The sequence below is a fragment of the Panulirus ornatus genome, chromosome 14, assembly GCF_036320965.1.
Source record: "Panulirus ornatus isolate Po-2019 chromosome 14, ASM3632096v1, whole genome shotgun sequence".
Taxonomy (NCBI): domain Eukaryota; kingdom Metazoa; phylum Arthropoda; class Malacostraca; order Decapoda; family Palinuridae; genus Panulirus; species Panulirus ornatus.
The window spans coordinates 11,041,057-11,057,300 of NC_092237.1; the positions used below are offsets into that span (position 1 = coordinate 11,041,057).

General features: G+C 39.9%; 1 protein-coding gene across 2 annotated transcripts in view; it reads left to right on the forward strand.

The window, feature by feature from the left end:
- Positions 1-16,244, forward strand: part of Nmdmc (NAD-dependent methylenetetrahydrofolate dehydrogenase) — a 45,934-nt gene that overhangs the window by 21,340 nt on the left and 8,350 nt on the right. For both annotated transcript variants that reach the window (XR_011713682.1, XM_071669622.1), the window contains exons 6-7: positions 13,075-13,176; positions 14,716-14,949. Coding sequence is in view for 1 of the 2 variants with exons in the window: in XM_071669622.1 (XP_071525723.1) it covers positions 13,075-13,176; positions 14,716-14,949 (336 nt within the window). In the remaining variant the exon portion in view is untranslated. The remainder of the gene's footprint in view (positions 1-13,074; positions 13,177-14,715; positions 14,950-16,244) is intronic.

Below are 16,244 nucleotides of genomic sequence, written 5' to 3' on the forward strand. Positions count from 1 at the left end.
TAGCCAAAACATTATGTAGGAGCATTATGTAAAAATACATCAGGTAGGCGTTTTAGGAGAGAGCATTAGGTAGAAATGATATATTGGAACATTAGGTAGAATTGGGTTGGAACTTTAGTAGCTTGGAGCCTCTGGAAACAATGCACTAGAGTTGCCTTCTGCCAGTGGCCTGTTGAGAGTGAGGCACTAATGGCTAAGGAGCAGCACTGAAGTTCACCAGTTATGGAGACTCTTTTGTCATGGCCACCCCTTTAAGGGAGTTCCTTAAGGGAACATGCATCAGAGATATAGATAGATAGAAAGAAAGCCATAGCTTTAGCTCAGATTGCAATTATAACTAAAGAATTATGATTGCACGTGAGTCCTGTTTTGGTCAGAGATTCATATAAAAACCTCTGAAACAACTGGGCCAATCTAAACATATACTCCGCATGGTTGGGCCATGGGTAGTCCCTTTCCAAATCTGTGTCTGGCTACCATGACCACCATTCAAGATGGCTGCTGTTTCTAAAGATAGACTTTGTCTGAATAGCCATTATTTTTTGTTTTGCACAGATATACCTTAAAGTTGACTGTAGTAAAGTTAGTAGAGTTGTTTAACATTCATATCTTGTTTTTCTGTGAAATATACTGCATAGTTTTGACATGATTATGCAGATTGGTCATGTTTTAATATAGAATTCAACTAATTTGGCAGATCTAAAGTTGAGTCAGTGATGCAGGCTTATGTGAATCTTGATTTAGCTCATCTGGCCTATGGGCAAGTAAATCACCCTTTTGTCCTCATTTGGTATCTATCATGTGTAAGAGTCTGTCACATTTCAATTTTCTGAAATTTCTGGACCAGTTTTAAGCAGACTTGGTATGGGTGGTCTTGAGGTGATCATGGTCACCCTTTCAAATTTGTCTATTGACCCTGACCACTAACCAAGATAGCAAATGAAAACAGTCTGTCCATATATATATGTATATATATATATGTATATATATATATATATACGTTGCACATTTCAAGCATCTTCTCTAAACCTATCTGACTGTAACAAGCCAAACTTGGCAAGGATGGCCTTTGGGTTGCCCCTCTTCTGGATTTTGTCCAGGGACTCTTAACCACCATCCAAGATGACTGTAGCTACTGAAAATATTGATGGTCCTTGGGTGGTACCTTTTTCATCACTGTACTTGGTTATCCTGATCAATATCCAAGAATTGCTGAAAATAATCTGTTCATCAGCTTTTCACATTTCAGTCATCTCTAAAACATCATGACCATATTGAACTAAACATGGGAATCATGGTCCTTGGCTGGTATCTCATAGAAATTGTGTAATGGCCCTGATGTCATCCATCATCCATCTATCTTTTCACATTTCAGTCTTCTCTGAAAATAGTGGGCTAGTTTAAACCAAATTTGACAGGGATGGTATAAGATAGTCCCTCTTCAAAATTATGTGTGATGATCCTAACCATCATTCAAGATGGCTGCTGTAACTGAAAATAGTGCCATATTGATACTTTATGAAACTACTGGCTCATTTTGAACGAGATTTAACAAGAATAGTCCTTGGTTGATCTCTTTTCAAAATTATGTGTGATGACCTTGATGGCATCAGTGCTCATCCATTGCTTGTCCTTTAATTTTCACATTTAAATCTGCTCTGATATGACAGGGCCTGTTTGAACTATGTGTGGCAAGGATGGTCTTTGGACGTTTTTTTTCAGAACTGTGTTTCAATGATCCCGGTCACCTTCCAAGATGGCTTCTGTTATTAAAAGTACTCTGCCTTATACCTTTTCATATTTTCATCTTCATTTCTGAAACTAAAAGACCAGTTTGAACCATACTCATCAGCATGAGTTCTTAGATGGTACCTTTTCAAAACTGTGTCTATGACCATGACCCCCAGTGAAGATGGCTGTTGACCAAAAAACGAATCATCATTTAACTCCTTTTCAGTCTTCTCTTCTCATACTACCACACTGGGTCATTTAGAATCAAACTTAGCATAGGTGGTCCTTAGGTGGTCCCATTTTAAAATTATAGCCAATGACCCTGACCATCAATGAAGATGGAAACTTTTACTATTACATCTCTGAAACTCCTAGACCAATATGAACCAGTCGACAGTAATAGTCCTTTGGTGGTAGCTTTTAAATTTGTCTGATGGCCCTGACCACCATCCTAGATGGCCATTGTTACTGAAATAATTCATCCAGTTACTTTTTGTGTTTTGAACATCTCTTTAATTACTTTGCCAATTTTAACCAAATACAGCAAAGATGGTCCTTGGGGGTCCCATTTCTTTTTTATATTGGATGACCCTTCCATCATCTGTTTTATTTCATCATCTGTACAATAACTTTTCATTTTTCACTCTTCTCATCTGAAAATATTGTGCCAATTTGAACCAGACTTGGCAGGGATGGTCTTTGAATGGTCTCTTTTCAGAATTGTGCCCAATGATTCCAACCACTACCTATGATGGTTGCTGTTACCAAAAATATTCTGTCCATTAACTTTTCATATTTCAGTCTTTTATGAACCTTCAGGGCTGATTTCAACTACGAACCTGATAATCATTTAGATATTCACAGAAATGATGGCAAAGATGGGTGGTATTGTACAGTAAATGAAAGAGTCAGCAAGATCAAGAAATGATGCCTATGACAAAACTCAACACTAAGTAAATGATATAGTGAATTGTATTATGTTGTTTTTTCTAAACAGTTCTCTCCAGTAAGTTCTTACCTAACTTATGAACTAATAATGAAACACATGTTCAGAAAAATAATGGTGAAAATGGGTGGTAGATATTGGAGTCCTTCATAGCACTTAAATGGTTGTGATTGCTTTTGGTACAAAACATTCAACTTACATGTACTTGGTGAATAATATGGTAAATCATTTTTCCTTCATTTTTCCTGCACAATCCTCTTAAGTAGATTCTTACTTAATGGATGAACTAATAATGATTTAGATGTTCATGAAAATGATAGTGAGAATGGGTGATACAGCATAGTAGATGGAAGAGCAAGCAAGACAACATAACTCGTTTACTTGATAAACGATACAATGAACTTTATTTTTCATATTTTCTACTCAACACAGTTCCCATTGGTAGGCTCATACCAAACTCTTGAATTAGTGATGAGTCACATTCTCAGAAATATTGGTGAATATGGGTGGTCAAAATGGCAATGCTACATAGTACCTGAATGCTTGCAGTGTCAGGTAATTACAGCCATTACAGTCAACTTATACTTGATGAATGATAAGATAGATAGTATTTTTCACTTATTTCTTCTCTATTATTATCTTCAGTAGGTTTTTACTGGAGTATATGAACTATGAACCCCCATGAAATATTAAAAGAGCCAGAGCTTTACAGTCTTAAATGTCAAAGGAGAGATATATGATAATATAAGCCTGGCATCAAATAGAAGAATTAAAGAATAATGTTTTAAACGTGAGTGCAACCAGGCAAGGAAAATCCAGAATAATTAAGTCAAGAAGAATTCTTAGAAACATATCAAAAGGGTTTCAAAGATACTGTACACGATTGCCTTGCAAAGATGTTGGAGCAATTATTTGATGTGATCTTACTTGATGATTTAACAGATTTACATAGAGCACCAATAGAAACATTCAAAAGATGATTAGAAATGTGGTTGAATACAGTAACGGATAAACCTAGAATAGATAACTGCACAAGTGAAGTAGCTGCTGAAAGAAACAGCATCATACAACAAGCACGGAAGGTGATGGGATGAGGAGAGGTAGTTCATAGAAGCACTGTTTTTCATTGTACAAGTCTGTGGTAAGTGCTGTGTGCTATCTTTGCCATCATGGACAAATCTTGTTATAGGTAGTCATGGGTACCTGGGCTTGAATTGATGTTTACAGCTATTTTTCATGGGTCAGTAGTGCTTGAATTGATAATTAGTTATTTGCAGAAAATTGATTTAGCCAAACTGAGGCAAGTACTTTAATTTATTATATTCTTTCCTTTGATTTGTGTTAATGGAAGTATTCATGCCCCATGATTATTCACATTATTTCAGTCTCTTACTCCCAGACTTTTTGCCTAACAGATATTCTATTTTACAGTTTAACCTAAAGACAGTCTTGCAGTCCACCTCAGTTTGTCTCTTTTATATGTTATATTGCACTCTGTTTACTTTTACTTGATGTAGATCAAATGCATTCCATTTGTACCTCTGAGTTTTGATATGCTATTTTAATGATACTTGTTATTTGCCTCATATAACTTTCCCTTCTTATTCTGTACTCTTGGCACATATTGCTGTTGTCTCCTCAATGTACTCAGAAGTCATTTAAATCAGTCCATACTGCATATATTTTGTTGCTTTTCCAGAATTTTTCAGCAAGTACCATAGTTAACTAGGGGGAAGGATAAAATGGTGAGATGTGCAGAAATTGATGAAAAATAGAATTACTTGATATACTAAGACACAAGTAATGAGATAAACCATAAAGGATACTATGAGATAGCTTTATAATGTGAAAATTTATATCAAAGCTAGAGTTAGCAAGATGCTATTTGCTAAGGGTTGATGACATCATAGAGCTTCAGACATGATGGCTCCATGCTTAGGAGATTGTATTCCTAGACAGTGAGCTATGTTATAATTTACATTTTCCCAGAAAACTGATATATTGTAGTAGCTGTTGACATGGATGATATGTACATTCAAAATGGATACTTAGGTTGACTATCAAATATAAAGATTCCTTGATGAGTGTAAGAAGGTAGAATAGGTACTGTACAAGTCTGTTAGTAGTAATTTGAGCATAAAGGATATTCTAAAGACTTTATAGAAATTTGAAATAGAAAATTAGTTTTTGAAGTAAAAGTTATCCTTTAGGTAGGATTATTATAGTGTGTCATGAAAAACATGGAAAGTCATTGCATTTCAGACTTTAAAATCCAGTTCTGAAATCCTGAATCATATTGTTTTGTGGGGACAAACTTTGATAAATTATTTTGCTTCTTAATAATAACACAGATATGATAGTGTTTAGCAGCTCAATGCAACTGTATGCTTTCTGTTACCTGTATGGTTATATGATTATTTGTGTGTTACAAGAAAGAATTTTTACATTTTGTTGCCCTATCTCGTAACGTATATATTACCCTGTCTTTCCTCCTATGTGTGTATATAGACACACACACACAAACAAATACACCAACTAAAGCCATGACTTTCCATTTACTGACCAGCCCAAAAGGGAGGTGGAACACCTGGGTTGGGTTTGTGTCAACTGCTGCACTCAGGATTTGAATTCATGCTGACCTTTGGTAACTTATGATCATGAGTTCTAGCCACCACACCATGCAGGCCTGTATACAGTATATGGTGTTGTGTAGAAAGACTTTTAGTGAGTGTTCTTGTTCGATTTATTGGGGTGTTAAAACTGAGAGAGGGACACAAAAACATGTTAAACAACAACAACAGTGCTTTATTGTATGGGATATACAAGGTGAGATATGAAAGGACTCTGAGATACTTGAGATGCAAGATTATGGTGAAGAAGAGGTAAAGTATGGTAGGTCAAGATACAAGACATGCTTAGTAGGGTTTCTATGATGCTGGTGATGTAGGTGTCAGATGAAGCAGGAGGATGTGGGAGGAGTGTGTCGCTGCCAAGTTGATGTGGAGCTTCTATAGGAGGGTGATGTAGCATGTATTGTGGCTCCTGGAGGGTGCAGTGGTTGCTGATCTGTGATAGGGAAGGAGAAAGCTCCTGGAATGTATGATGACTGCTAGTAAGTGCTTGGGTTGCAGGAGGCTCTTGGAGAGGCACTAGCGATGCAGGAGTGTTGTAGGCATGGCCGTAGGTCCCTTGTTGTTACAGCTGTTATTCGAGACGGGTGGAGGCGATGTACCATATGAGTCCTGCCGAAGGTGAATTTCAATTGCCTTCATTCATTCCTGGCACTACCCCTTCTTAACAGGAAACAGCATCGCTACCTCGTTTCAGCGAGGTAACGCCTGGAAAACAGACAAAAATGGCCACATTCGTTTACACTCGGTCTCTAGCTCTCATGTATAATGCATCAAAACCACAGCTCCCTGTCCACATCCAGGCCCCACAGACCTCTCCTTGGTTTACCTCAGATGTTTCACATACCCTGGTTCAGTCCATTGACAGCACGTTGACCCCGGTGTACCACATCATTCCATTTCACTCTATTCCATGCACGTCTCTCACCCTCCTGTATGTTTAGGCCTTGATCGCTCAAAATCTTTTTCACTCCATCCTTCCACCTCCAGTGTGATCTCCCACTTCTTGTTTCTCCACCTCTGACATATATATCCTCTTTGTCAACCTTTCCTCACTCATTTTCTCCATATGTCCAAACCATTTCAACACACTGTCTTATGCTTTCTCAACCACACTCTTTATTTCCACATACCTCTCTTACCCTTTTGTTACTTACCAGATCAAACCACCTCACACCACATATTGTTCTCAAACATTTCATTACCTACACATCCACCCTTCTCCGTACTACTCTATCTATGGCCCATGCCTTGCAACCATATGATATTGTTGGGACTACTATTCCTTCAAACATACCCATTTTTGCTCTCCGAGATAACGTTCTCGCCTTCCAAACATTCTTCATCGCTCTCAGAACCTTCAGCCTCTTCCCCACCTTGTGACTCACTTCTGCTTCCATGTTTTCGTTCAATGCCAAATCCACTCCCAGATATCTAAAACACTTCACTTCCTCCAATTTTTTGCCACCAAACCTACAGCGGTTTTTGCCATTCAAACTTACATCCCAGCTAACTTGTCCCTCAACCCTGCTGAACCTAATAACCTTGCTCTTATTCTCATCTACTCTCAACTTTCTCATTTCATACACTTCTCCAAACTCAGTCACCAACTTCTCCAGTTTCTCACTCAAATTAGCCACCAGTGCTGTATCATCGGTAAACAACAACTGACACTTCCTAGGCCCTCTCATCCTCAGCAGACTGCATACTTTCCCCTCTCTCTAAAACTCATGCATTTACCTCCCTAACCACCCCATCCATAAACAGATTAAACAACCATAGAGACATCACACACCCCTGCCTCAAAGCGACCTTTACTGGGAACCAATCACTCTCTCTTCCTACTCGTACACATGCCTTACATCCTTGCTAGAATCTTTTCACTGCTTCTAGCAGCTTGCACACAATATACTCTTAAATCCTTCCACACAGCATCTCTGTCATCCCTATCATATGCCTTCTCCAGATCCATAAATGCTACATATAAATCTATCTGTTTTTCTAAGTATTTCTCTCACTCATTCTTCAAAGCAAACATCTGTTTCACACATCCTCTACCACTTCTGAAACCACACTGCTCCTCCCCAGTCTGATGCTCTGTACCTGCTTTTACACTCTCAATCAATACCCTCCCATACAATTTCTAATGGGGAGGTGATAACATGTAGTGGTGATGTGAGAAGGAGATGGAGTGAGTATTTTGAAGGTTTGTTGAATGTGTTTGATGATAGAGTGGCAGATATAGGGCGTTTTGGTCGAGGTGGTGTGCAAAGTGAGAGGGTTAGGGAGAATGATTTGGTAAACAAAGAAGAGGTAATAAAAGCTTTGCAGAAGATAAAAGCCGGCAAGGCAGCAGGTTTGGATGGTTTTGCAGTGGAATGTATTAAAAAAGTGGGTGACTGTATTGTTGATTGGTTGGTAAGGTTATTTAATGTATGTATGACTCATGGTGAAGTGCCTGAGGACTGGCAGAATTCTTGCATAGTGCCATTGTACAAAGGCAAAGGGGATAAGAGTGAGTGCTCAAATTACAGAGGTATAAGTTTGTTGAGTATTCCTGGGAAATTATATGGGAGGGTATTGATTGAGAGGGTGAAGGCATGTACAGAGCATCAGATTGGGGAAGAGCACTGTGGTTTCAGAAGTGGTAGAGGATGTATGGATCAGGTGCTTGCTTTGAAAAATGTATGTGAGATATATTTAGAAAAGCAAATGGATTTGTATGTAGCAGTTATGGATCTGGAGAAGGCATATGATAAGAGTTGATAGAGATGCTCTGTGGAAGGTATTAAGAATATATGGTGTGGGAGGCAAGTTGTTAGAAGCAGTGAAAAGTTTTTATCGAGGATGTAAGGCATGTGTACGTGTAGGAAGAGAGGAAAGTGATTGGTTCTCAGTGAATGTAGGTTTGTGGCAGGGGTGTGTGATGTCTTCATGGTTGTTTAATTTGTTTATGGATGGGGTTGTTAGGGAGGTAAATGCAAGAGTTTTGGAAAGAGGGGCAAGTATGAAGTCTGTTGTGGATGAGAGAGCTTGGGAAGTGAGTCAGTTGTTGTTCGCTGATGATACAGCGCTGGTGGCTGATTCATGTGAGAAACTGCAGAAGCTGGTGACTGAGTTTAGTAAAGTGTGTGAAAGAAGAAAGTTAAGAGTAAATGTGAATAAGAGCAAGGTTATTAGGTACAGTAGGGTTGAGGGTCAAGTCAATTGGGAAGTAAGTTTGAATGGAGAAAAGCTGGAGGAAGTAAAGTGTTTTAGATATCTGGGAGTGGATCTGGCAGCGGATGGAACCATGGAAGCGGAAGTGAATCATAGGGTGGGGGAGGGGGCGAAAATCCTGGGCGCCTTGAAGAATGTTTGGAAGTCGAGAACATTATCTCGGAAAGCAAAAATGGGTATGTTTGAAGGAATAGTGGTTCCAACAATGTTGTATGGTTGCGAGGCGTGGGCTATGGATAGAGTTGTGCGCAGGAGGGTGGATGTGCTGGAAATGAGATGTTTGAGGAAAATGTGTGGTGTGAGGTGGTTTGATCGAGTAAGTAATGTAAGGGTAAGAGAGATGTGTGGAAATAAAAAGAGCATGGTTGAGAGAGCAGAAGAGGGTGTTTTGAAATGGTTTGGTCACATGGAGAGAATGAGTGGGGAAAGATTGACCAAGAGAATATATGTGTCAGAGGTGGAGGGAACGAGGAGAAGTGGGAGACCAAATTGGAGGTGGAAAGATGGAGTGAAAAAGATTTTGAGTGATCGGGGCCTGAACATGCAGGAGGGTGAAAGGCGTGCAAGGAATAGAGTGAATTGGAACGATGTGGTATACTGGGGTCGACGTGCTGTCAATGGATTGAACCAGGGCATGTGAAGCGTCTGAGGTAAACCATGCAAAGTGTGTGGGGCCTGGATGTGGAAAGGGAGCTGTGGTTTCGGTGCATTATTACATGACAGCTAGTGACTGAGTGTGAACGAATGGGGCCTTTGGTGTTTCTCCTAGCGCTACCTCACACACTTGACGGGGGAGGGGGTTGTTATTCCATGTGTGGTGAGGTGGTGATGGGAACAAATAAAGGCAGACAGTGTGAATTGTGTACATGTGTATATATGTATATGTCTGTGTGTATATATATGTGTACATTGAGATGTATAGGTATGTAATTGTGCGTGTGTGGACATGTATGTATATACATGTGTATGTGGGTGGGTTGGGCCATTCTTTCGTCTGTTTCCTTGCACTACCTCGCTAACGCGGGAGACAGCGACAAAGCACAGGAGACCTGTGTGAGTAAGTACCAGGAGAGACTGAGTACAGAATGGAAAAAGGTGAGAACAATGGAAGTAAGGGGAGTGGGGGAGAATGGGATGTATTTAGGGAATCAGTGATGGATTGCGCAAAAGATGCTTGTGGCATGAGAAGAGTGGGAGGTGGGTTGATTAGAAAGGGTAGTGAGTGGTGGGATGAAGAAGTAAGAGTATTAGTGAAAGAGAAGAGAGAGGCATTTGGACGATTTTTGCAGGGAAAAAATGCAATTGAGTGGGAGATGTATAAAAGAAAGAGACAGGAGGTCAAGAGAAAGGTGCAAGAGGTGAAAAAAAGGGCAAATGAGAGTTGGGGTGAGAGAGTATCATTAAATTTTAGGGAGAATAAAAAGATGTTCTGGAAGGAGGTAAATAAAGTGCGTAAGACAAGGGAGCAAATGGGAACTTCGGTGAAGGGCGCAAGTGGGGAGGTGAAAACAAGTAGTGGTGATGTGAGAAGGAGATGGAGTGAGTATTTTGAAGGTTTGTTGAATGTGTTTGATGATAGAGTGGCAGATATAGGGTGTTTTGGTCGAGGTGGTGTGCAAAGTGAGAGGGTTAGGGAAAATGATTTGGTAAACAGAGAAGAGGTAGTGAAAGCTTTGCGGAAGATGAAAGCCAGCAAGGCAGCAGGTTTGGATGGTATTGCAGTGGAATTTATTAAAAAAGGGGGTGACTGTATTGTTCACTGGTTGGTAAGGTTATTTAATGTATGTATGACTCATGGTGAGGTGCCTGAGGATTGGCGGAATGCGTGCATATTGCCATTGTACAAAGGCAAAGGGGATAAGAGTGAGTGCTCAAATTACAGAGGTATAAGTTTGTTGAGTATTCCTGGTAAATTATATGGGAGGGTATTGATTGAGAGGGTGAAGGTATGTACAGAGCATCAGATTGGGGAAGAGCAGTGTGGTTTCAGAAGTGGTAGAGGATGTGTGGATCAGGTGTTTGCTTTGAAGAATGTATGTGAGAAATACTTAGAAAAGCAAATGGATTTGTATGTAGCATTTATGGATCTGGAGAAGGCATATGATAGAGTTGATAGAGATGCTCTGTGGAAGGTATTAAGAATATATGGTGTGGGAGGCAAGTTGTTAGAAGCAGTGAAAAGTTTTTATCGAGGATGTAAGGCATGTGTACGTGTAGGAAGAGAGGAAAGTGATTGGTTCTCAGTGAATGTAGGTTTGCGGCAGGGGTGTGTGATGTCTCCATGGTTGTTTAATTTGTTTATGGATGGGGTTGTTAGGGAGGTAAATGCAAGAGTTTTGGAAAGAGGGGCAAGAATGAAGTCTGTTGTGGATGAGAGAGCTTGGGAAGTGAGTCAGTTGTTGTTCACTGATGATACAGCGCTGGTGGCTGATTCATGTGAGAAACTGCAGAAGCTGGTGACTGAGTTTGGAAAAGTGTGTGGAAGAAGAAAGTTAAGAGTAAATGTGAATAAGAGCAAGGTTATTAGGTACAGTAGGGTTGAGGGTCAAGTCAATTGGGAGGTGAGTTTGAATGGAGAAAAACTGGAGGAAGTGAAGTGTTTTAGATATCTGGGAGTGGATCTGGCAGCGGATGGAACCATGGAAGCGGAAGTGGATCATAGGGTGGGGGAGGGGGCGAAAATCCTGGGGGCCTTGAAGAATGTGTGGAAGTCGAGAACATTATCTCGGAAAGCAAAAATGGGTATGTTTGAAGGAATAGTGGTTCCAACAATGTTGTATGGTTGCAAGGCGTGGGCTATGGATAGAGTTGTGCGCAGGATGATGGATGTCCTGGAAATGAGATGTTTGAGGATAATGTGTGGTGTGAGGTGGTTTGATCGAGTGAGTAACGTAAGGGTAAGAGAGATGTGTGGAAATAAAAAGAGCGTGGTTGAGAGAGCAGAAGAGGGTGTTTTGAAGTGGTTTGGGCACATGGAGAGGATGAGTGAGGAAAGATTGACCAAGAGGATATATGTGTCGGAGGTGGAGGGAACAAGGAGAAGAGGGAGGCCAAATTGGAGGTGGGAAGATGGAGTGAAAAAGATTTTGTGTGATCGGGGCCTGAACATGCAGGAGGGTGAAAGGAGGGCAAGGAATAGAGTGAATTGGAGCGATGTGGTATACCGGGGTTGACGTGCTGTCAGTGGATTGAAGCAGGGCATGTGAAGCGTCTGGGGTAAACCATGGAAAGCTGTGTAGGTATGTATATTTGCGTGTGTGGACGTATGTATATACATGTGTATGGGGGGGGGTTGGGCCATTTCTTTCATCTGTTTCCTTGCGCTACCTCGCAAACGCGGGAGACAGCGACAAAGTATAATAAATATAAAATAAATATATATATATATGGAGTTTAAAAGATTTTAAGTGATCGGAGCCTGAACATGCAGGAGGGTGAAAGGCGTGCAAGGAATAGAGTGAATTGGAACGATGTGGTATACTGGGGTCGACGTGCTGTCAGTGGATTAAAACAGGGCATGTGAAGTGTCTGGGGTAAACCATGGAAAGTCCTGTGGGGCCTGGATGTGGAAAGGGAGCTGTGGTTTCGGTGCATTATTACATGACAGCTAGAGACTGAGTGTGAACAAATGGGGCCTTTGTTGTCTTTTCCTCGTGCTACCCCGCACACATGAGGGGGAAGGGGGTTGTTATTTCATGTGTGGCGAGGTGGCGATGGGAATGAATAAAGGCAGACAGTATGAATTATGTACATGTGTATATATGTATATGTCTGTGTGTGTATGTATATGTATACGTTGAGATGTATAGGTATGTATATTTGCGTGTGTGGACGTGTATGTATATACATGTGTATGTGCGTGGGTTGGGTCATTTTTTCGTTTGTTTCTTTGCGCTACTTCGCTAACACGGGAGACAGCGATAAAGCAAAATAAAAAAAATAAATAGAATAATGTTGAGATGTATAGGTATGTATATGTGCGTGTGTGGACGTGTATGTATATACATGTGTATGTGGGTGGGTTGGGCCATTCTTACGTCTGTTTCCTTGCGCTACCTCGCTAATGCGGGAGACAGCGACAAAGTATAATATATATATATATTTTTTTTATTTTGCTTTGATTGCCATTTCCCGCCTCAGGAAGGTAGCGCCAGGTAACAGACGCAGAAAGACCCATATATGAGTTTACTGGGTAAGATAGAATGACTTCCATGAATGTCTAAATTCTCATTCTCATGCTGTTTGAAGTCAGTAAAAGTGTGCAAACTGTGCCTACAGAAATATTTGTAATGATTTCTGAGTTTGATAAAATGAATATACAGTATATGTGATAAGCAGTGGAAAGTTTTGAGACATGAATGTAATTTTTAGATTGCTGAAATATTGTTTCCAAAAATATAAGAAATAATGCTGTGCTAGAGATAGGTTGTGGAATTAGTGCAAAGTTCCCTTTTTTATATACATGCTGTCAAAATTCTGTAATTTGTTTTAGTTTACAGTTAATGGTGTTGACATGAGAGATTGATTTTTAATATTTCTTTCTTTCAGGCATAGAGACATTTGGTAAGAATGCTGTAGTGTGTGGACGAAGTAAGAACGTTGGAATGCCCCTTGCTATGCTGCTGCATGGAGATGGTATTCGTCCAGATGGTATATATTGTGGTTAAATCCAGCTTCAGTTGGAATTCTAGATAACTTATTTTGATGGCTGATATACCCTAAGACCTTCCACAGAGCATGTCTATCAACCCTATCATATTCCTTCACCAGATCCATGAATGCTTCATACAAATTCATTTTTCTAAGTATTTCTCATACACATTCTTCAAAGCAAACACCTGATCAATACATCCTCTACCACTTCTGAAACCACACTGCTCTTCCCCAGTCTAATGCTCTGTACATGCCTTCGTCCTCTTAATCAGTACCCTTTCATATAATTTCCCAGGAATACTCAACAACCTTACGACTCTGAACATTAACCTTTATCCCCTTTGCCTTTGCACGGTGGCACTATGCATGCATTCTGCCAATCCTCAGGCACTTCACCATGGTCCATTGAATATTCTTACTAACCAATCAACCACACAGTCACCCTCTTTTCTGATAAATTCCACTGCAATACCACCCAAACCTGCCACCTTGCCAGATTTCATCTTCCGCAAAGCATTCACTACCTCTTCTCTCTTCACCAAATCATTCTCCCTAACCCTTTCACTTTGTATACCACCCCTACCAAAACACCATATATCTGCCACTCTGTCATCAAACACATTCGACAAACCTTCAAAATATTCACTCTGTCTCACTTCATCACTACCTCTTATCACTTCCCCACTTGCCTTTTTCACCAATGTTCCCATTTGTTCTCTTGTGTTACGCCTGTTATTTATCTCCTTCCAAACATCTTTTTATTCTCCCTAAAATTTAATGATACTCTCTCACCCCAACTCTCATTTACCCTCTATTTCAGACCTTGCACCTTTCTCTTGACCTCCTGCTGCTTTCTTTTATACATCTCCCAGTCATTTCCACTCCTTCCTCGGAAGTATCATCCAAATGCCTCTCTTTTTTCCTTCTAACAACTTTACTTATTCATCCCACCACTCACTACTGTCACAGGCCATCACTATTTCCCTAAATACATCCCATCCCTCACCCACTCCTCTCACATCATTAGCTTTCACTTTTTTTCCTTTCTACACTCAACCTCTCGTGGTACTTCCTCATATAATTCTCCTTTCCAAGCTTTCCAAACTATCACTCAACTCTCCAACCACTCATACACATGCATTTGCTCCACTGTAGAAGGGTCTCACACCGTCCAACAGTTGTTCCCTTACCCCTTATATCCTTATCACATCCCATAAAGCATTACTCTAGACTCTTATCTTACACTTTCTCTAGATCCATTAAAGATGTATACAGCTTCTGGCCTTTTGTTTGATACTTTCCTAGTCATTCTCTTAGCACAAATCTGAGTAGCTGTATAAATTTCTGCTGCCATCTCCATAGAGAAAATCTGATCTAAGCATCCTTTACCTTTCTTTGAACATATGCCAGAATAAGCTTAGATGCAATAGATATTATGTTTCATTAGATAAAGGATTTGAATGTGGAGTGAATTTTCATCATGACAGTAAAATTTTATTTGTATCATAAAAGAAATCCATGCTTTATAACCCACAGGTGAAACGGGTGGTATGGATGCAACCACAACTATATGCCACCGTTATACGCCAATGGACCAGCTGCAAAAGTTTACTGCTATAGCTGACATTATTGTCACTGCTACTGGCCTTCCAGGACTTATCAATGGGAACATGATTAAACCAGGATGTGCCATATTAGATGTTGGAATTAATCGCATCAAAGACCCCATCACTGGCAAGCCCAGACTTGTTGGAGATTGTGACTTTGAAAGTAAGAATTTTTGGAATTGATTTTGTAGCAAGATTTGAGAAACATTAATTCTTATTTACCATTTTAACATTCTTGAAAGTTAAAGTTGAGAATTATAAGTATTGGGAAATTATGTTTATGTATATTTTTTTCATACTTGATTGCCATTTCTTGCATTAGTGAGGTAGTTCCAGGAACAAAGAAAGGACACATCCATTCACATCTATTCTCTAGCTGTCATGAGTAATGCACCAAAACTGCTGCTCATTGTCCGCTTCACATTCCCTGGTACAGTCCATGAACAGCATGTCGACCCCAGTATACCATATCATTCCCTTTTAACTCTATACTGTGCTCACCTTTCACCTTTCTTCATGTTCAGGCCCCAGTTGCTCAAAATCTTTTTCACTCCATACTTCCATTTCCAATTTGGTCTCCTTGTTCCCTCTACTTCCTATATGTCATATATTCTCTTTGTCAACCTTTCCTCACTTATTCTTTTCTTGTGTCTAAACCATTTTGGCACACCCTTTTCAGCTTTCTCAACCACAGCCTTTTTATTACCACACTTCTCTCGTACCCTTTCAGTACTTACTCACTCAAACCACATGCCCTGGTTCAGTCCATGAACAGCACATCAACCCCAGTATACCATATTGTTCCCTTTTAACTCTATACTGTGCATACCTTTCACCTTTCTTCATGTTCAGGCCCCAGTTGCTCAAAATCTTTTTCACTTCATACTTACATTTCCAATGTGGTCCTTGTTCCCTCTACTTCCTATGTGTCATATATTCTCTTTGTCAACCTTTCCTCACTTATTCTTTTCATGTGTCTAAACCTTTTTGGCACACCCTTTTCAGCTTTCTCGACCACAGCCTTTTTATTACCACATCTCTCTCGTATTTTCTTTACTTACTCTCTCAAACCACCTCACATCACATATTGATCTCAAACATTTAATTTGCAAGACATCTAACCCTCCTCTGCTCAGTCTTATCTATAAATTCATGACTTTCATCCATATATTAGTTTTTAAAAATCTCCCTCCCATTCCATCTCACTGATGTTTGGGCTATAGTGTCTTCTGATATGAAAACATGTTTGGGCTTGTTATTCAGTACCTTCATATATTCTTATGTCATTCTCAATTCTTCCTTTGGAATCCCTTGTTAATTAACTGCTCTTTTACTGACAACTGACTCCTGATGAATATATGGAAAAGGTTTGGATTCACTCCCACCTTCTGCAAAACATTTCTTTCAATGTTTCCTTGTTGCTCCCTTCTTACCATGGTATATTCTTTTTCTTACTAA